The 21,127-nt window shown below is 33.0% G+C and overlaps 3 protein-coding genes across 4 annotated transcripts; all 3 read right to left on the minus strand.

Moving 5' to 3' along the window:
• Positions 1–5,909: 5,909 nt before the first annotated feature.
• LOC118041390 (uncharacterized) lies at positions 5,910–8,158 on the minus strand. The gene is made up of 2 exons (XM_035048704.2): positions 7,038–8,158; positions 5,910–6,217 (listed from the first exon to the last, which is right to left on the minus strand). Exons 1-2 carry the CDS (start codon positions 7,676–7,678, stop codon positions 6,007–6,009), a joined length of 852 nt encoding a protein of 283 aa, XP_034904595.2. The 5' UTR covers positions 7,679–8,158; the 3' UTR covers positions 5,910–6,006.
• Positions 8,159–9,422: 1,264 nt separating this feature from the next.
• On the minus strand, positions 9,423–11,371 carry LOC118041391 (uncharacterized). The gene is made up of 6 exons (XM_035048705.2): positions 11,161–11,371; positions 10,852–10,981; positions 10,561–10,730; positions 10,178–10,463; positions 9,922–10,091; positions 9,423–9,701 (listed from the first exon to the last, which is right to left on the minus strand). The coding sequence occupies exons 1-6, from the start codon at positions 11,171–11,173 to the stop codon at positions 9,541–9,543; spliced, it is 930 nt and encodes a 309-aa protein (XP_034904596.1). The 5' UTR covers positions 11,174–11,371; the 3' UTR covers positions 9,423–9,540.
• Positions 11,372–12,277: 906 nt separating this feature from the next.
• LOC118041393 (MATH domain and coiled-coil domain-containing protein At2g05420-like) lies at positions 12,278–17,833 on the minus strand. 2 transcript variants are annotated; one of them, XM_035048709.2, is made up of 5 exons: positions 15,836–17,833; positions 14,077–14,158; positions 13,379–13,542; positions 12,536–12,821; positions 12,278–12,449 (listed from the first exon to the last, which is right to left on the minus strand). In XM_035048709.2, the coding sequence occupies exons 3-5, from the start codon at positions 13,407–13,409 to the stop codon at positions 12,302–12,304; spliced, it is 465 nt and encodes a 154-aa protein (XP_034904600.2). In that variant the 5' UTR covers positions 13,410–13,542; positions 14,077–14,158; positions 15,836–17,833; the 3' UTR covers positions 12,278–12,301. The 2 variants fall into 2 exon arrangements, 1 of the variants encoding a protein (XP_034904600.2); XR_012167877.1 differs by lacking the exons at positions 12,278–12,449; positions 12,536–12,821; positions 15,836–17,833 and adding an exon at positions 12,838–13,029 and having other exon boundaries at positions 14,089–15,808.
• Between the last annotated feature and the right edge of the window lie 3,294 nt (positions 17,834–21,127).

The raw sequence follows: 21,127 nt of genomic DNA on the forward strand, positions 1-21,127 counted from the left end.
GTATAGGAATTGGAGACTGAGGTGTTGACACACCTTGGATAGTTGCTGCTGGAACATGATGTATTACTTATTGAGTTGAAACAAGGGATTTTTTTTTTATCACGACCTTAAATAGTTGAGGAAGTGCTCTAACTTTAAACAACTGAGAAGCATGTGTGCCAGGTTCCAGCATGCATTTAAGGGAAATTGAAATTAATTGAATTTCACATGGAGAGATATATAGATGTGACTTGTCTGAGATTCAAAATAACGATATCTTTTGTGATTGTTTGACTAACTAATAAAAACACATTGTGTGGACTTGATGTCCAATTTTGATCAACCAAATGGTGCAAGTAATGGATAGCAAGAGCACCCAAGAACTCATAAAGAGCCATAACCAAGAGTAGAACAAAAAAACAACTTCATGAGGTAACTTGTAACCAAGAATTGAAATAGGTAATACATCATGTTATTGAGAATAAATCCTCATAGATAAAACATAAAATAACATTTATTATCTCTTGTAAATTAAGAGAGAGATAACAATTTCTTCTTAATAGGAAGAACTACAAGAGCATTATTCAGCTTAAGATTAGTAGTAGGAAAAATAATGTGTCTAGTGCTAATGATAAGTATGTCATGACCATTGCCAACCATGAGAAAATCGTTGCCAAGATAAAAGTTAATACCTTGTACTTTGCTTGTGTCAGAAGTCATATGCTGGTTTGCACCAGTATCAAAATACCAAGTCTCTTCTGCAATCTCTCCAATTTTGATAGCATCAAAGGTTTTGTACCGATCAGTTTGTTCATCAGAAGCAAAACATCCATCCGCTTTATGATTAGGCCCCCCACATCGAAAACAAGTGATGCCACCACATCCATGACCACCATGATTTGACAATTGTTTCTGATGAGTTCCAGAGGAACCCCCATTAAATCAAGAGAATCGAGTCTTTTTAGCTTGTGATGATGAAGCACTTTTAGTGGAATTTCAATCATTGTGGCAATGAGTATCAAGATTCACTCATGGCTTTGGGTTTGTTTGGCCATTATTTGTATAAAAAGCAACATTGGAAGTAGTTGCTCGTGCTCCTTGAAGTCGGATTTCAAAATCATAGAGTTTGCCAATAACTCCTTCAAGAGATGAGAAAGTATCTCTAACATTCAATGCTACTACTATAGGATCAAATTCAGATTCTAATCCTCGAAGAATACAAATGATGAACTCATCATTATCCATTGGTTTTCCTATACCACAAAGAGACAAAGCTAAAGATTTTGCTTTGTGTAAATAATCATCTAAAGAAGAAGTACCTTTGTTCAAGGATTGCAACTTGCGCTTGATTTGTTGAATGCAATCTCGAGTGTGAATATCATAAAAGGTTTCTAACACTTGCCAGACATCATACGAAGATTTGTTATTGATGAAAACATAATGAATAACAAATATTGAGAAGATCATGAGGAGAATAAATAGGAATCCTGTTGAAGAGATCTCAACAAAGAATCTCGAAAAATCCCTTAATATCTCTTCATGCCAAACGTTTTTTTAAATATCTTATAACTATAGATACCAACTCAAAATAAGCTATTGACACCCAAATCAAGAGATTCTTGATTTTACTTTAAGTAAATTTATATATTGATGAATAATGTTATTATCTAGACTAATAGATAGTTATTTAGAATCCATTTTTTAACAAGATATTAAAAATTATAACACCATTGTTCTAGAAGTATTCAAATTTTAAAATGTTTTAATTTTTTTTCTCAACACTGTTAACCAAAAGAAATTGCATTTTATGGGTCTTTATTCACTTTATTATAGAATCATACGAGTCTTTCATTTTTTACTTTTCTTTTGTAATACTTTGACTTGGTATTTTTATTTTGGGGGGTTTTGTAAATTGTTTTTTTAATGAGAAGTTCACAAGTAACATGTTGAATACATTGATAAATATCTTATAAAAAAAGATAATTACGCAGGAATGTTTTAAAAAGATATAAATTTATTTTAAAATAATTTAGAAACAATTTTTTTTCTAACTAAACGAATTTTTTTTTGTATTTATGTTTTCTATTACAATACACTAACTAAACAGAAAATAAATAACATATGATGTGAACAGATTATATAAATGTAATTGTTTGAATAAAGTAGTTTCGTGCAGGTCATGTGGACCGCCGGCGAAATAGAGGAAAAAGTATAGTGAAATAACCAGGAAGGAAAGTCATGGATGATCATGATGTCTCTCCACAGCCGACGTCAAGGGATGACTTCATTCTTTTTTAAAAAAAAAAAAAAAAAATAAGCTTAAATCAATTGATTAGTTGACTTCGTAAGCCTGTACCTCAAGTCAACTGCTGGATCGATTGTAAATTTCTAACCTCCTTCCCCTTTTCCTCCCGATCCAAGTAAACGCAGTGCAATTTCTTCGAAGGCCAGTACACAAAAAGACAGATTTATTCGAAGCTAAAAATCAGATATCTCATCAGATTATTTAATTATTATCAATTTTATATCCGAATTATTTTTTTAATCAACTTTACCATTAGATTATATTGACTTCTCAATTAAGATTTTATATTGAGATATTTAATGTAAAACATTAATTTCTCTACAAAAACACCATTTAAAAAACAGTATAATTTAGATAAAATATCGTCAAAAAGATTTAAAATATATGAAAGTATTTGATTAAATTTTCTTGAGATCCTGAGGGTAAAATTAATATAAATAATTTAGTATTTTTGAGGTTTGCTTTTTTATCCAAAGGTGCTAATTCAGTCTACTTGGAAAATTTTCCTCGGAGGCTTAGGACTAAAAATTGATGCATACACTCATATGAATGTTAATGAATGGAGCATTTGAAGTGGGCACCTAGACTCAATTAAAAGAAAGTTAATAGAGGGATTAAAGTGTTTTGTGAAAAAAATATGATGATAAGAATTTTTTAATTAAGAACTTATTTATATAAAAAATATCAAGTAAATATAAAGGTCCAAATAACTTTTATATATTTTTTTAAATCAAGGGACTATAATGAATGACCAAGCATTTTTTAGTGGGTAATAAATAAAATAAGCAGCAAATTAAGGGCCGGATAGCTTTTTAATAGATAGGCATGTAAACGGCTTGCTAAACGTGATATCCAACTATACCTAACTTGTCATCATTCTCAATAATTGACCTTTTTTTTCTAGGTAAGCTAAATGACGTATGAGCTAATTCGTAATTCAAGTAACTTTGTTAAAATTTAATTTATTTTTTTAATTAAATTTAAAATATACAATTTTAAATTTACTACTTAATGTACATGCATATTTAATAACTTCGACCAAAACTTATAATTTTCTTTATAATAATTTCACGGTAAATAATTGATATTTGTGCTCGATAATATTAATTGTCTCCACTACCCACCCAACCCAACAAGAACTTTCCTAGCAGTTAACAAAATCATGGCTGGTATAAACAGACGCCGTGAAGACTGACTTGCCGGAGAAAATACGACGCCATGAACAAAGCACTGGTCTTAAACTAGTAGGTATTAGATAATTGATGACTGGGTCTCGAGCTAGTTCCATACATACCGAACTTAGTTTTTCAGACAAATAATTTCTATGTAAAATCAACAAAATCATGCCATAATATTCTTAGTTTGACCGGGTCTTCATCTAATTCCATACACACCAAAAGATTACTTCTAAATAGTTAGTTTTTACTGACATGATAAAATAACGAAAAATAACATATTTTATAGGAAATGTTTTTTTGTATAAACCAAACACTAAATATCACACATATATATCCAAAGTTTGCCGACTTTAACAACTTCTTGACCCATATCCAAAAAAACAAGTTCGAGACAACAGCCGACCATAGTTTTTGCCTTGGAATTTTAAGTTCATTGTTTCTTTCCCACCATCCTGTGTACTGTACTTTTCCATAATTGAAAAGTCTCTCAACCTGTGTAAAATATCTATCTAACTGGCTCGAATAATTTCTTTAATTAGACATTAATAGGAGGGTGAACCTATTTAATGATTAAAGCATGTGTAAAATATCACATGCCATTGCCGGCATTGAGTATTAGTGTATATTAGTTAACAGAATTTAACCGGCTCCAATCAAAAGAAATTTGAACATTAAAAAATATTCAAGCCATATAAATTTATTTGGCATTGTTTTTAAAGATAGTTCAACAGCTTAACCTTAAAACTCCTACCCAAGTTTAAGTTCAAAATTAAACCGTGTGAGAGATGTACTGATATGACTTAGTCAACCTGATGAATCTAAAGACAACCTGGATAATCGATAAAAAAAATATAATTTAAGGAACAAATTTAGCATAATGAAGACTTCTAATTAGCCTAAGAATCCTAAAGATTTCAAGAACAAAGGGGGATAAAAAGAGCAGAACACAGTAGAAACAAGGTTCAAAAAACATTCCTTTTTTTTTCTATTTTTATCAATTAAAAAAACCATTACCAGACTTTGAGAGACAAACCCAAACAATGCCTATTTACTTATTTGTTACCAGATTTTCCAGTAATCATGAACTAAACTCTTAAATTCAGTTCAAGATGGATACACATCACCCCCATTAGCATATTGTTAGAAGTAACATATCATTGCAATTCTTTCAAATTTAAGTATTTATTTTTTCTTATTCAGAATTATGTTATTGATTGTTATTCAAACTTATTTAATTGCTTTGAGATGTCATATATGCTTTCTAGTTTTTTTCAATTCATAATTGTTGTTAGAGACTAGAGTGAGAAGCAAGATAATTAATTTGATTGTTGCGACTCTCATCTTGATTTATTAGGGAAGAATAAACTAAGTTAAAATTGTCAAGTTTTTGAATGTTTGCTTAGAATAAATGCATATAATTTATTCCTAAAACTACTACCGAGTGAATGAAAATTGCTTTCAATGTTACATTCGCTTGATAGTAAGAAATTTATTAGAGAGCTTTTCCTAATTAATGCATTTATAATCTCATCGATTTCCCTCAGCTTTAAGGGATATCAAATTTATTTGCTTGACGTGAAATAATATTTATTTTACTTCGATAATCAACAGATTTATAGAAATGAATGTGTGTACTCTTAAACTGATTTAATGATATATGATCAATTTATTATTTTTAGAATTATTGTTTCTTGAATTTTTCTTTCAAATCCCCCATTCTTTTTCATTTTAGTATGTTATAGGAAGATTATACAAAATTTTTCTTGGATTCGACCCGGTTTTTATGATCATATTATTTTGTTTTTATGATAATCAACAAAATTTATTTTGTTTTTATATTTTGGTGATTTCAATTATCAACTAAGACTCCACCTTTGACACAAAAAAGAGAAAGGAAAAAAAATTGCTTTATCACTTGATGATGGGCCTCCTTTTTTGTTTCTCCTTGGGAATGGGTTATTCAAAGGAAGGTGAGTGAGAATCCAACTAAACTACTTTTTTCATGAGTAGCACCGAAAACTTCAGATTCATACTAATTGAGTAACATCAACAACAATAATATTAAAAATAGTTTTTTAATATATACAAAGTCTTTGCAAATATTTAGAAATTAAGTTTTTTTTAGAAAAATAATAATGATAATTGCGCCCGAAAATCAGTTCAAGCTTTTAATACATGAGCTCAAGACTTTGAAACAATAAAAAAAAATTCTAATCCTAAGATGCTACTCGGAAGCACTTTTAAATAGTTCAAGCTTAATAAAAAAAATTCCTATTTGGTTTCATTCGAAAGATTTTCTAGATGAGACAAATCACAATTCTGGTATATACATCTATCTCAACAGATTTTTTATTTGAGTTCTGCAACTTTAAATTAAAAAACATCAATCAAATAGCATTTGTTTGTATAAAAAATTGATCATAATAGCATTGTCACGTCAAATAAACAACAGATTATACTAAGAACAAATACACTTATTAATTTAAAATAAGAGCACAACACAAAGTTTTTGAATAATAAATTTGGTGCTGGACACTAGAATAATTATTTGTATCCACTCCTCTTCTTGGGCTTGAACCTCTTGCCCCAAAGAGGTTTAGCATCGACCCAGAATTTGGCTTCGGTTTTTCCATTCAGGATCATGGCTGGTATATAAGACGCAGTGAAGACCACTTTCCCGAACAGCGGTGGTGCACCTTGATCCTTCGGCTCAGGCCAATGCACGTACACCCTTTCCACACATGACCCGTAATTCCTGCTCAAGTTATAAAAACACAATTTCCAATCGTCAATTATTTAATTTACTTTATTAATAATTAAGACTGTACTAGTGATGATTTTCCTAATTTTTTTGATAGGGGCTATGAATTAGAAAGGTAAACAATCACATGATTCCTAGCATAACTAATAAACAAACACAAAGAAATTAACCAAAAATTATGTATATATAATGGAAAATGATTTGTATACTAATAAAAGGATAATTAACTAAAAAGTAATGCGTAGAGACCATTGGTAATAGACAAAATATTGCTTAAAATTACCACCTATTTCATTGTCTCCATTCATTACCTTTTCGTTATTTATATTCGTGTGATATAGCATTTCTCGAATAAAGTTATAGTTATACTGTTATACCATGCTAATTATTGAATTAAGCTGAAATTATAATATGACTCAATTGGAAATATTTCAAATATTTTTAATATTGTATCAATAAATAATAATAAATATATAATGTACTGAATCCCTCGAGTAAAACTTTAAACTCAACACGCACAATTCAACCATGTCTTTCAAATATTATCCAGTTTAGTGATTGAACTAAAATATTCATTGCCATAAAAAGAAATTTTACCAAATCTAACTTTTTTAAAAAAAAAATTCATTCATTGAATAAATAAATTGAATCCTATTAGTGGTTTTAATTCAGTATTTATGATTTTTAAGAAACGATTTAGTACTAAAATTTTGGGCACTACAATATGTTATCATTAAATAGACTATGTACATGTAGCAACTACATTAATTGCCTCTATTTATTTGTAACAAAATCCTCCGATTAATATACTTACATTGTGAAAAACCTGGAGATTTGACTTTCAGTGAGAGGGTATCCATTTGAGAACGTCAAGAACAGACATCTATTTTCCTCGGCCGCTCTCTCTGTCACAGGATTCCACTCTTTGGCTGAAGGGTTCAGCCTGGATCCAGCATATGGTGCAATTGGTTTTGCTCTGCTGCCATCTTTCTCGGAACCCAATTTCTTAACTTTTTGCAGGGGACTAAAAACATTCCCCTCGGTTATTTGCTTTCCCATCCTTTCTAAAATATCCTTCAAGACCACACAACAGACTCCATTATAGATCTCTGTGATACCCTTTAAGGCCTTTTCTTTATCAGCAAGGATGACATTGAGAGACAAGAAATGTTCGGCTAACTTTGGAGTGAAACGCATCAAATCTGGTGATATGGGATTCTTTGACAGTTGTTTCAGAAACGACAGAATATCCTCAGCTTCTTTGGCTAGTAGAGTCAAGAATCTATCATCATGAAGTAAGATCTTTCTCATAATTTCTTGAAACCCTTGTGTCTCTAACCAAATCCAAAATGCCACCGCCTTCATTGCCACTCCAACTTCAATTCCAAAATGAATCATCCGAACGAACAGTACTGACCTTTGACTAGACTCGTCTGATGATGATGATGCAGCCATGTGGTTAGAGAGGGAAACTGTGTTTCCTGTGTAGGAAAATAGAAGATGAAGAGTAACCCTGTGGTTTCTGTGTTCTGTGTACAGATAAGAAACTGTGTCTGTGTGTTGATGAGAGAAATGAAGAGGGGTTATGGGGGTTTATATAATACAGGGGAGGTTTTGATTTTTGAAGGTTTGCGATGGTCCACAATGGCTTTACAAGGAAATTGAAATCCCTTATCTGAAAAGGGAACGGGCCGGTGTGTTTCATCAGGAAAGTTTCCAGCTTTGAAAATAAGATGATGTTCTGCGAATGGCTGTGTCTAGTTATGCAAACCTCCACACAAACTAATTGAAGGAAAAGGAGTTGTTCCATGCAAAATTAATTCTTGATGTGATTAAGATTCAAACCTCGGATATCAAATTAATTAAGTTTCCACGAAAATGCATGAAATGAAAGGAAAGTTATCAAGAGAAAATTGGCAGTTTTAGTTCTTTTTGATTTTTTATGCACTGATTTGGATTCAATTTCATTTTGCAATGTCCGAGCGAAACTATGGTAAAAATATATGTAATCCAACTTGAGTCGATTCAATTATATTCCAATTCTAATATATATATATATATATATATATATATATATATATATATAATTTTTTACTGTGATTATGTGTGGAATGCATTGAGAGATAGCTTTGCACCGAAATTATGTTAAAAATTTATCTAATACAATTCCAGTCGATTCAATTATGTTCCAATTATAACAACTATGATTTTTTTTTCTTTGTAAATATGTGAAGTATATTTTGAGGCAATATCCAAATTCAATAGCAATATTGATCAGATTTTGTTAAAATGGACAGAATTGATTCGGAGTTCTTCTAATTGCAATTGTGGGGAAAAAGAAGGAAAAAAATTCATTCTTGATAGATCCAACAAAAAGAGTTCCTGTTTTTGATTAATTCCTCATGTAATTGTGAGAAACTCCTGACATAGATTAATTCCTCAAGTTGCATATATTTACAAGCAAAACTACAAGAATTATTTTTGATAGATCCAACAAAAATAATGATGATTTAATTTACAAGTTCATATGAGTTCCTTACTAAAATATCAGTATTATATTAGTTTTAAAAGATTGGTATGATGGTTAAGTAGATATGTTTCCTTTCTCTTTTTTTAAAAAAACTTAAATTATGGAGCTAGCACTCAAAAAAATTTATTAAATTTTTTAAAATGTACTAGACTGATATAAAAAATATATCTAAAAAACTATTAAAAATAAAGCTTTATCTCGATTATTTTACCTCAAAAATTTCTTTAAATGTACTAAACCGTATAAAATGGTTTGAAGATATGTACATTGAATAAAAAAAAGTTACTTATAGACCATGCCTAGCTAGCCTACCTGATGGGATCACCAACGCCCGAGCCAAATAGCAGCCACCTTGTAAAAATGCGTTCATTCCCTTAACTCAAAGGACGTAAATGAAGAAACAAAGATGGATCCTATTTTACAAGAAATAAGAAAGTTCTTTATCCAAAGATTGGGAAGTTCACTGCACGAAGGCAGCTGCTGTGCGAATTGGCTAGCTAATTATAGTCACGGTTTGGAGCTAGGAGCTCACCCTTTTAGCAACTTTCCAGAGGGCTTTTTCTTCTTTGATTTTTGCTGATATGGTGTGGATATCCTTACCCAGTAGTGGTGTGTTGTTTTCCAAGTTTTAGGTTACGGCACGTTTACTACAACAAAAAGAAAAGGATGGACACTGTCCATTTCTGCTGTGTCCTTGATAGAAATCAACGCATGATTTTTCATAGAAAGGTCACTTAACAATAAAACAGAGAGGTTAATTATTGATACGAATAACAGAGTGACGATTTCAGTGTGAGAAAAGCTTGGACACGGACAGGGTAAGAATTTCAGCTTCAACAATTAAAGTGTCACTCTTAACATAGCCCTTGGAGACGTCACGGAGATCTCCCAGTGGCATGAACTTGGGGAAACCACGTGTATAACTGGAGGAGGTTAGCCAACGTGACGCTGCAAGAAAATAATTTGTGAGAAACTTTAGTCAATAAGAAGTTCAATAACTAAAACTGGCAAAGATGGAAAACTTTTCATGCCTGTAAGCAGCCGTAGAGAACACAACTACTGTAGGCAGCATGAGTAATGTTAATTTTCCAAAAATATTGTTCTTGACATTACTTCTTAAAAAATCTCATGCATTTAAGTATATCTAACAAAAAACCTATATGATTACTTTTTTCTTCGACATGTTTGCCATGGGGTTGCTGGTTCAAAACTCGTAGCTTGTATTCTGCCCACACAGTTTTCTTTGGAGGAAGTTTGCCACCATCAACTAGTTCCAGGTATACAGATAGTGAATTTCCCTTTCCATCATCATATCCTTTGGGATAAACTTTTATTCTCCTGAAACGATGGGAAGAGCCAAAATTAAAAACAAAACTCAATAGTGGTTCTGAAATAGAAACGTTAGTGATTACAAGGCAGCATACCAACTTCTGCCTCCGGCAGTAAAGGCTTTGGATAAATATGAGCTCTTATCTAATTTAGAGAAATCTTCAATCTTCCATGTTAAAGAACCATTTGCAGGTTTCTTAACCATAGAAAGTAATTCCCCTTTTCCAGTTGGTTTGATAACAAAAATCTCAGCTCCAAAAACACAGCAGTCATTGAAAAGATATCCATTAGAAGCATCATTGAATGTTTCAAGGGAAAGCAATTGATCGAAACCCCATTCGGTCTTCACCTCATTAAAACGTTTTACTGATGCATCCGATTCTGCAAAACAGTGGTTCTCCATTTAAATTCAAGAACATAAAGACAAGAAAGTGAAAACATTTGCAGCGTTGCACATATTATTAGTAAAAGAATCCACCTCGGACAGTCAAATATTTGTCATTTATATGATCACGCACAAACAATTTGAATTCGGTGGTGACCTCCCATCGATGACCAAGTTTGCTTGTATTTTCTATTTGCAGGTAAAGGGAAACAAAGCCTTTCCCTATTCCTTTAGTGTTTCCATTTGGGTAAAGACACAACCTCCTGGAAACAAGAAAAATTAATTATCAGTTGATGAATAGCCTAATTATCTTTTAACTGGACATTTATTTTTCACTTGTAGAATCAAGTATTAGTCAAAGGAAGGTGGTGAAGATCAACAAACCATGTGTAGCCTCCGGCCTTAAAAACATCAGATTCATACTTTTCGACTTTTGTCTTCAGAAGTAAGGAGAATGACTCTATCTTGAGGGTGTAATGCATTGGAGGTAGATCTCTTTTGGATCTTGTGAGTCCTGAAAAAGAAAAGGAAACATTTTGGAGGCTGAAAACTCATCTATGATTAACGAGAAACCAGCGGCATGCAAAGCAGAATTCTTATATGATATACAAAAGTGAAAAGCATCATATACATGACAGATCACTAACAGCAGACTGAAAGAAAAGAGTTCCAAAATATGAATAAGAAGCATACCTCCGGAATTCATTGAATCGCACTTCTCTTTCTTGTTCTCCTTTGCAGACTCGTGGCCAAAGTGGTGAATTAGACAGGGAGTCTGAACCTAAGGATGGGCAAGCTAAATTGGTGATAGCATTAGCTGATAGAGTTTACTCATATAGAAAATTGACAGATGTAGACATTACACTAATAACATGATCATCTTGAAAATTTTGACAGTTAAAAAAGACCATAACTTAGTCGTGATTAATAAACAAGTTCACATGGCTACAGGGATTAATTGACAAGTCATTTTAAATTTCTTATATTTCACTTTAATAAAGAATCACTTTATACCTTATAAAAAGATAAGCACCAAGACCAAGACCGACCCATTTGGAGAACCTAATAGATAAGCTTAAGTTAGACTATTGGCTATTGACCTCCAGTCAACTCAAGTATACTGTTGCATCGATTGTAAAGTTCTAACCTCCTTCCCTTTTTTCTCCGGGTCCAATTAGTAAACGCAGGGCAATTTCTTCGACGGCCAGTACACAAAAAGACAAATTTATTCCACAGTTTTACCAAAGGAATTTTGCCGTCCAATTAAAATTATTATTCCATTCCATCAATGATTTAAATACCAATGTTATTATTAAAATATTCTTAATGTTTATGAGCTTGAAAATCAATAAAATTAAAACAATATTAATTAGTTCACGCATTCCTTTTTTTTTTTTTTGAAAGATAAGCTTAAGTTAGACTATTGTTTATTGACCTCCAGTCAACTGGAGTATACTGTTGCATCGACTGTAAATTTCTAACCTCCTTCCCTTTTTTCTCCCGATCCAAGTAAACGCAGGGCAATTTCTTCGACAGCCAGTACACAAAAAGACAAATTTATTCAACAGTTTTACCTTCAGAATTTTTCCATCCACATAAAATTATCACTCCATTCCATCAACGATGTTATTATTAGAACAGCCTCAATCTTTATAAACCTAAAAATCAATAAAATTAAAATAATATTAATTAATTATTCACAAATTACATTAAAAGAAGAAAAATCAAATCAATACAAACTTCAAAATAAGCTTATATTGAAAGATCATCCTTTCAATATATTTTATATTTACAGGTGAATTAATCCCGCTATAAAAAAAACACCACCTCTACGTTATAAAACCACACAGGAAGAGGAAGCATCGTGAGTCGTCCACACAGTTTTCTTTGGTGGAAGTTTATCACCATCAACTAGTTTCAGGAATACAGATAGTGAATCTCCCTTTTCATCACCATTTCCTTGGGGATAAACTTTTATTCTCCTGAAACGATGGGAAGAGCCAAAATTAACAACAAAACTAAATAGTGGTTCTGAAATAGAAACGTTGGTGATTACAAGGCAGCATACCAACTTCTCCCTCCGGAAGCAAAGGCTTTGGATAAATATGAGCTCTTATCTAATTTAGAGAAATCTTCAATCTTCCACGATAGAGAACCATTTGCAGGTTTTTTAACCATAGAAAGTAATTCCCCTTTTCCAGTTGGTTTGATAACAAAAATCTCAGCTCCAAAAACACAGCCGTCATTGACAGGGTATCCTTTAGAAGCATCATTGAATTTTTCAAGGGAAAGCAATTGATCGAAACCCCATTCGGTATTCATCTCATGAAAACGTTTTACTGATGCATCAGATTCTGCAAAACAGTGGTTCTCCATTTAAATTCAAGAATATAAAGACTAGAAGTAAAAACATTTGCAGAGTTGCCCATTTTATTAGTAAAAGAATCCACCTCGGACAGTCAAATATTAGTCTGATATGACCATGTATGTAGGAGAATTAATAGCCATCTTTCTTTGCTGTAACAGATATCCATTGTATCCATTGTATATATACCTCTGCTGCTGTAACAGAACATACATGAAATAAGAAACTTCCTTCCTTCTGTTTCTTCAGAAACATTGATACGCCTGGGCTGGGCATCATCATTATTATATAACCTTTTTTTTAAGCCAGATTCAGTGCTTATTGATGTTATGCAAATCATATAGATAGATTCGACATTCTGGAGGCTGAAAATTCAGCTATAACTTGCATATCAGAATTACTTGTATATATCCAGCCACATAACTATTAACGATAGCATCGACTTTTGTTGGTCACGGTAAACAAAGGTGAGAAACAACATATACAGGACAGGACTCACAACAGACTGAAAAAAAGAGAGTTCCAAGATAAAAAGAAGAAGCATACCAGAATCGCATAACTTATGCTTGTTCTCCATTGCAGAATACGTAATGAGACTCCTGACCAAAGTGATCAATTAGACAGAGAGCCTGAGAACTTTAAGGATGAGCAAACTGTTGAAAGCTAAGCTGGTTACTTGTTTTTGAAGTCTTAGAAGAAGACTCTGCAGGCTGTAGCAAAAAGAACGAAGAAATGGAAGAAATTTTGTTAAAACAGTTAAAGAAACAGTTATGACAGTTATAATCAATTTTACTTTTAAAAATCTGTTATAAACAGATTCTTACATGTGTAAGAATCATAGCCCTCCATTAATGGATGGATGAGATGATCTTGGTTCCTAAAATCTAGGAATCAATTATTTGCAACTAGTATAAAAACAGAGTTTTATGCACTAATAAAACAGTAGAATATACAAGATAATTCTTCTCAATCTTCTCAACAAACTTGCTTATAATTTTCTTCTCATTAACTCTAGAAAATAAACATGGTATCAGAGCACTAAAACTGATTCTTGAGAGGAGCATAAATTGTGAAATACATTGATTAAACTATTGCTTACTCAAAAATGGTAGGATCAAGCTCTGCTGGAGGAGATCTAAGAACTCCACAGTTTAATGGCACAAATTATGATTTTTGGCCTGTAAAAATAGAGACAATCCTTATAGCATTTGATCTATAGGATGTAATAGAAGTTGAAATACAACCTGAACAATCACCTGAGGTTGTAAATGGATCAGGCGATGAAGAGATTGAAGCTGAGCAAACTACTTTGCAAACATCCACTACCTCCAGAGAAAACAAAATTAAGAATGCAAAGGCATTAAGCTTCATACAATGAGCATTAACATATGACCTTTTTCCCACGCATAAGAAACGAGAAGACTACAAAAGGAGCTTGAGACATTTTGAGCTGAGAATTCAGAGGAGATAAAAAGGTTAGAGCTGTTAAACTTCAAGTAGTTAGAGTAGACTTTGAATACATGAGAATGTTAGAGGTGAAAGTTTAGATGGATATCTAGCTAAATTCTTTGCAACTGTGAATAACTTGAAATCATTGGGAGAAGATGTATTAGAAACCATAATTGTGCAAAAACTGCTAATGAGTCTAAGTAGAAGATATAAGTCCATCGTGTCTATCATTGAAGAGACACAAGACCTTGATGTTCTAAGAGCAGAAGAGGTCACTGCATCTGTCAAAGTCTATGATAAGAGGGAGGATCTACATGATGAAAGGGACAAGTTAATAGGAACAAAGAAAGCCTTTAGCAGTTTAAAGGTTGGAAACAATCAAGCCTACAGTTCACACAAGGGTTTCCAAGGCAGATCTACTAAAAAATGGCAATCACAATACAGGAGGGGATCAAATTGGACTCTAAACAGAAACTTAAACAACTACAACAATTCAAGTTGGAACAACACTGCTTGGGGAAGTAGTCAAGCAAGTGTAAAACCACAGTGTCAGTCTGCTAGAAGCAACACTTTGGATTGTGTAGACACAAAGGAAAACCAAGATGTGAAAGATGCAATCGGTTTGGCCATATTGCAAAAGACTGTGAAAGTCACAGTCACAAACAACTAGCAAATTATGCAAAAGAAGAAAGAGTAACCATTAGAACCATGTTCTATGCATTCCATTCTACAAGCTTGTAAGATAGAAAGGTATGGCTTGTGGACAGTGCCTGCAGCAACCACATGACATCTCAAGAATCTGAACTAATCAACATCGATAGAACAGTGACCGGCAAAGTAAAGATGGGCTCTGGAGACCTTGTGCAAGCAATTGGAAAAGGCACACTGGTGGTGGAGACTCAGCATGGGAAGAGATGCATAAAAGAGGTGCTGCTTGTTCCCAGATTAGATGAAAACTTATTAAGTAGAGGCCAGATGATAGAGCATGGTTATTATATCCTTTTTGGGGGAAACAAAGCGGTGATATTTATGAAAGCCTCAACAATATTGTAGCAATAATGATCATAGGAGGAAATCGATGCTTTCCCCTTTCACTTAAATCTATGACACCTGCAGCAAGGAAATCATCAGTGATTAAGGATTCCTGGATATGGCATAGAAGACTGGGACACTTGAACTTTGCTAGCATGAAGAAGATGGAGCAGAAGGAGATGGTATGTGGACTTCCTGTATTGACAGAAGTGGAAGAAGTGTGTGCAGGCTATGTTTCAGGAAAACACCACAAGGAGAAATTTGACAAAGAACAAACATGGAGAGCAAGCTATCCACTAGAGTTGATACACACAGACTTGTGTGGACCAATGCAAAACGAATCAGTTGGGGGGAACATATACTTATTACATTCATTGACGACTATTCAAGAATGTGCTAGGTATACTTCCTCAGGAATAAATCTGATACACTTAATGTGTTTAAGAAATTTAAAGCATTTGTTGAACTCCAAAATGGGTATAAATTGAAGAAGCTAAGGAGTGATAGAGGTGGTGAATATACCTCAAATGAGTTTCAAGAATTCTGTGTAAAACAAGGAATAGAGAGGCAGCTGATAGTTGCATACTCTCCTCAACAAAATAGAGTTGCAGAGAGGAGAAACAAAACAATCTGTGAGATGGAAAGGTCCATGTTGATAGAGAAAGAAATGCTAGTGATTTTATGGGCAGAAGCTATAAGTACAACTGTGTATCTTCAGAACATATGTTATACAACATTAGTTATGAAAAAAACTCCATTTGAAGCCTTTATAAGAAGAAAGCTAGGAGTCAAGCATCTGAAGGTGTTCGGTTGATTGTGTTACACATATATCCCATCATCACTAAGGCATAAATGGGATAAGAAAGCTGGAAAGGGAGTCTTTGTTAGATATGGTAGTTGTGAAAAGGGGTATAGAGTGTATGATCTGAAATCTGATAAGATTGTTCTCTCAAGAAGTGTGATCTTCAGTAAGGATAAGTCATGGAATTAGGAAAGAAATATGATGAATCAAACATATATGCCTCTTAACCTTGAATGAGATGAAGTTGAAGGTGAAAATCCTGAAAAAATACTACAATCCAACCCGATAATGTTGAATGTTTCCATCAAAATTCTACAGTTGGAGAGTTAGTTGAGAATATTGGCAATGATAACAATCAACAATCTACACCTAGCTCTACTCCAGTAAAATTAAAAACCTTGGAAGATATATATGCAAGGTGTCACATGTGCATCATAGAACCTGAGAATTATCAAGAAGCTACTGGAGATAAAGCCTGGCAGGAGGCTATGAAGGAAGAATTGGAAATGATAAAGAAGAATAATACTTGGGAATTGATGGAGAGACCAATTGACAAACCTGTTATATGAGTGAAATGGGTGTACAAAACTAAACTTCATCTTAATGGAACAATATAAAAACACAAGGCTCGCCTTGTAGCAAAAGGATATGAATAGAAATCTAAAGTTGATTACAATGAAACCTTTGCACCAGTAGCAAGATTAGACACAATTCAGACTCTTATTGCACTTGTAGCACAAAAGGGGTGGAAGTTGTTTTAGTTGGATGTTAAGTCAGCATTCCTAAATGGTGTTCTTAAGGAAGATGTGTATGTTAAGTAGCCTGAAGGGTTTGAAGTAAAGAATGCAGGACATAAAATTTATAAACTAAGGAAGGCCTTATATGGATTAAAGCAAGCACCAAGGGTCTGATACAATGAGATTGATGCATACCTGTTTATATGCAAATTCAAAAGGAGCACAAGTGAAGCTACTTTGTATACAAGGTCTGAACAGGAAGGTAACTTGATCATTGTTTCAATCTATGTTGATGACATTGTATATCTGGCAGTAGTGAAAAGATGTTAGTGAATTTAAAAGAGAAATGATGCAGAGATATGAGATGTCTAATCTTGGACTTCTTCACCATTTTCTTGGCATAGGAATAATGCAAACTGATTAAGGGGTATTCATTCATCAAAGCAAGTATGCCAAATCCTTGCTTGGTAAGTTTGGATTTGATGACTGCAAACCAGTCTCCATTCCTTTGGCCACTGGTTAGAAATTGAAGGTGGATGGAAGTGAGTTGGCTGATGAAGGACTCTATAGAAAAATAGTAGAAAGTTTACTATATTTGATAGCAACAAGACTTGATCTAATGTATGCTACCAGTTTATTGTCATGGTTCATGAATGGACCTACCAAAATTAATATAGGAGCTGCAAAAAAGGTCCTAAGATATGTGCAAGGAACTCTCAGCTATGGCATTGAATACGTAAGAGATCAGTCAGCAACTCTTATTGGATTTTGTGATGCAGATTGGGCAAAAAGTGAAGATGATATCAGGAGCACTTCTGGCTATGCATTTAGCTTTAGGAGTGGAGCATTCTCCTAGGCCTTTGTGAAACAGAACACCGTGGCATTATCAACTGTAGAAGCTGAGTATGTCTTAGCATCTGAAGCAACAACTCAGGCTATTTGGTTAAGATTTGTTCTTGATGATTTTGGATGAAATGCAAGCTGAAGCAACACTTTTGTTTTGTGATAACATGTCAGTAATTTAAATGGCCAAGAATCTTGTTTTTCATCAAAGAACAAGACACATAAACAGGAAGTATCATTTCATAAGGGATGCTCTACAAGAAGGAGTAATAAATGTGAAATTCTGCAAAAGTGAAGAACAACTTGCAGACATCTTCACGAAAGCATTGCCTAAAGATAGATTCAAGCAACTAAGGCTGAAGCTTGGAGTTAAACCAGTAAAAAACTTAGGAGAGGCTGTTGAAAGCTAAGCTGGTTACTTGTTTTTGAAGTCTTAGAAGAAGACTCTACAATTAAAATGAAAGAAATTCTGTTAAAATAGTTGTAGAAGCAGTTAAAATAGTTATTGTAGTGATATAGTCAGTTTTACTATTAAAAATTTGTTACAAACCGGTTCTTACATGTGTAAGAATCGTAGCCCTCCATTAATGGATGAATGAGATGATCTTGGTTCTTAAAATCTAGGAATCAGTTATTTGCAACTTGTATAAAAGCAGAGTTTTATGCACAATGAAACATTAGAATATACAAGATAATTCTTCTCAATCTTCTTTGCAAATAGGTGATAGCATTACTTGGTCGACGGGTTAGATAAAGAATTTTATAAGATCAAGTTGATATGATTTATAGTTGATTACTATCAACTCAATCCTTTTCCCTCAAAAAATCTAACCTTAACCGGCAAGCCTAGCATAGTGGTTTACGGGCATGGATACAAATTTTAATGACTATAATTTTGGTACAGCTTATAAGGATATCAACGGCTCTACTTCTACCAAGTGTTAGAAGATTATAGACTGATATTGTTAGAATGCTGTTAGTATTGTTTGTAGTTAAGAGAGTTTGTTAACATTGTTTCAGTGCCTAAAGAAAGACTAGATACCGTGCATTATCTTTCTAATATAGCATATATAAACAAAGGATTAGTTATGTTAACAATTAATAAAAAGAATAATAAAATAGTGCTAGAATTCGTCTTCTGCTTCTTTATGTAACAGAATCAATCTATGTTCTTCTTCCTTTTCTATTCTATGTGTTTTCTTCATTTATGTTCCTTTTCTGTATAAACTCTACTGTCTTTCACATCTTTCCATTTGAAAAAAAAAAAAAGTTTTGGATCTCTTTTGATCCTTTTATCAAAGAACCAATTCAACCCAAAAGATTAATGGGAATAATAGTGATATTTGAACCCATGACCACATAGTCATCAATGCTTTGATACCATGTTAAATAACATTCTTAACTCAATATATAGTTTAAGCTATTAGGTAAAGTCTCAAGATATGATTTAAGAATTAATTATTTTATAATATCTTTCTTCAAGTGAAAATCCTTTGGACATGAATTTGTTAAAGAACCATCTCAACCTAAAAGTTTAAGTTGTTAACTGATGGGTGAGGTCCCAATATATGATTTATATTATTCTCTAACACACCCCCTCAAGTAAAAGCCTTAAAGACTTGAAACTTGCATAGATCCACATTACTTTATACATAATTTTTATCAAATAAATAGGGATGATGAGATTCGAGCTCGTAATTACTTGGTCATTAAGGCTCTGATATCATTTCAAAAACCAATTTAACCTAAAAGCTTAAACTGTTGGGTAAGCTTAAACCTAACCCATATGTCCATTTCTGTTCCTTCTCCAAAAATCTCATCTTTATCACTTGTGCAAATTCTTCTCCATGAATATATGCTCCTAAGGTTTCATTTTCCAAAAACATCATTTGCCACTTTCTTAACTTCTTCTCGAATGAATTTGGGCTTACAAGGATTCCATCTTGCAAGGAACAAATATGGTGTGACCAATTAAGATAGCAGGTATAATCAGAAACTCATATTCAAGAGATTGAGTTTGTAATTTAGAGAGAATATTTATTATTTTATTAACTATTTTTATAGGATAAATTTTGTAGATCCATTGAAAATAATTTGTTAAATATGGTTGTCATCACATGCTAATGTTTCTAATTCTTAATGTAATGTTCTTTATCTTTATGGTTTTGTGATGATTCCATTGTTGGTTGGTTAGGTAGTGAGGTTTTTTTGGGGTTTTGGTTTTTTTTGTTTTACCGGGTGTATGTATGTGGTTTTTCAGAGGAGAAATATGGGTAATGTGAGATAGGGTCCGTAAATAAAAGTTAGATCTTGGATTTAACTAGTGTGCTATGAAAGATGTCTAGTTGGTTAACATTTTTTTGCATATTAAATCATTTTCACTCATCTTCTTCAACATCACTTCTCTCCAGTGAAATTGTTCTTGTTTAGTAGTGTTAAACAAAGTAGAGTAGAGATAGTTGTCGCACCTGACATCGCAGCGGCCCTAAAAATAATTCTTGAATTATAGAAAAAGAACAGATTTTTGGCATCTTGTTCTTTTAGGGGAAAAATATATTGTTTAAAGAGTCGCCACCTAGTATTATGGTCACTAAGAAACCTAACTGGTCAACAGAAATTCTATGACTCAGGATTGGTTACGTAAAAGGGAAGATATTATCATCCTTTAAACGTTCTGCCTGAAACAAACTGCATTACTGATTTTGTCTTAAATTGCTAAATATTGATTAGTTTATGCTATGATAATTTGCTTATAAAATTCCTGACTCTAACACCAGTGAATATTCACATAAAATAAATTTATTTTTACACATGAACATTTTTTTTTTAATTTTCTAGCTAAATAAAATAAAATACAATGAATAAAAATAATATAAATTTAAGCTGGTATTTTTATTCCTGACTCTAGCATTAGTAAATAAACCAATAAATTTATATTATTTTTATTTATTCATACACATTTTTTTATTTTTTATTTTTATTTTTTTTCTACTTTTTTATTTTTTATTTTTTTTTTATTTTTTTTTTTGGGCTGGGCTGAACCCAGCAGGCTTAGCCGGGTCACAGGCTTGACCCGGCTGGCCATTGAAAGCACGCGTGAACTTATTCACATGTGCATGACCCGACTGAGTAGTGAATTAATTATAATTCACTTGTTAGTGTAGCGTGAATTATAATGCAGGAGGGTAGAGATGAGGGACGACTTACCTGGTGCAGCAAGGCGTAGCCGAAGATGTTGTGCTGGAAGAACGACGCTGCCTCCTCTTGTTCTTCCTTCTCTTCCTCCTTTTCTTCCCCGGTTTGTCACTGTATTTCTCTCCTGGAGTGCCCTGTTTCTGGTGCAGTGGCTGCTGAAGATGGAGCTCTAGAGTTGTTGCTTCTGGAGGCGACGAAAACGGTTTTGACGCTGGTTGTGACTCTTGTCTACTGCTT

Source organism: Populus alba, chromosome 14, assembly GCF_005239225.2.
Source record: "Populus alba chromosome 14, ASM523922v2, whole genome shotgun sequence".
NCBI classification, from domain to species: Eukaryota; Viridiplantae; Streptophyta; class Magnoliopsida; order Malpighiales; family Salicaceae; genus Populus; species Populus alba.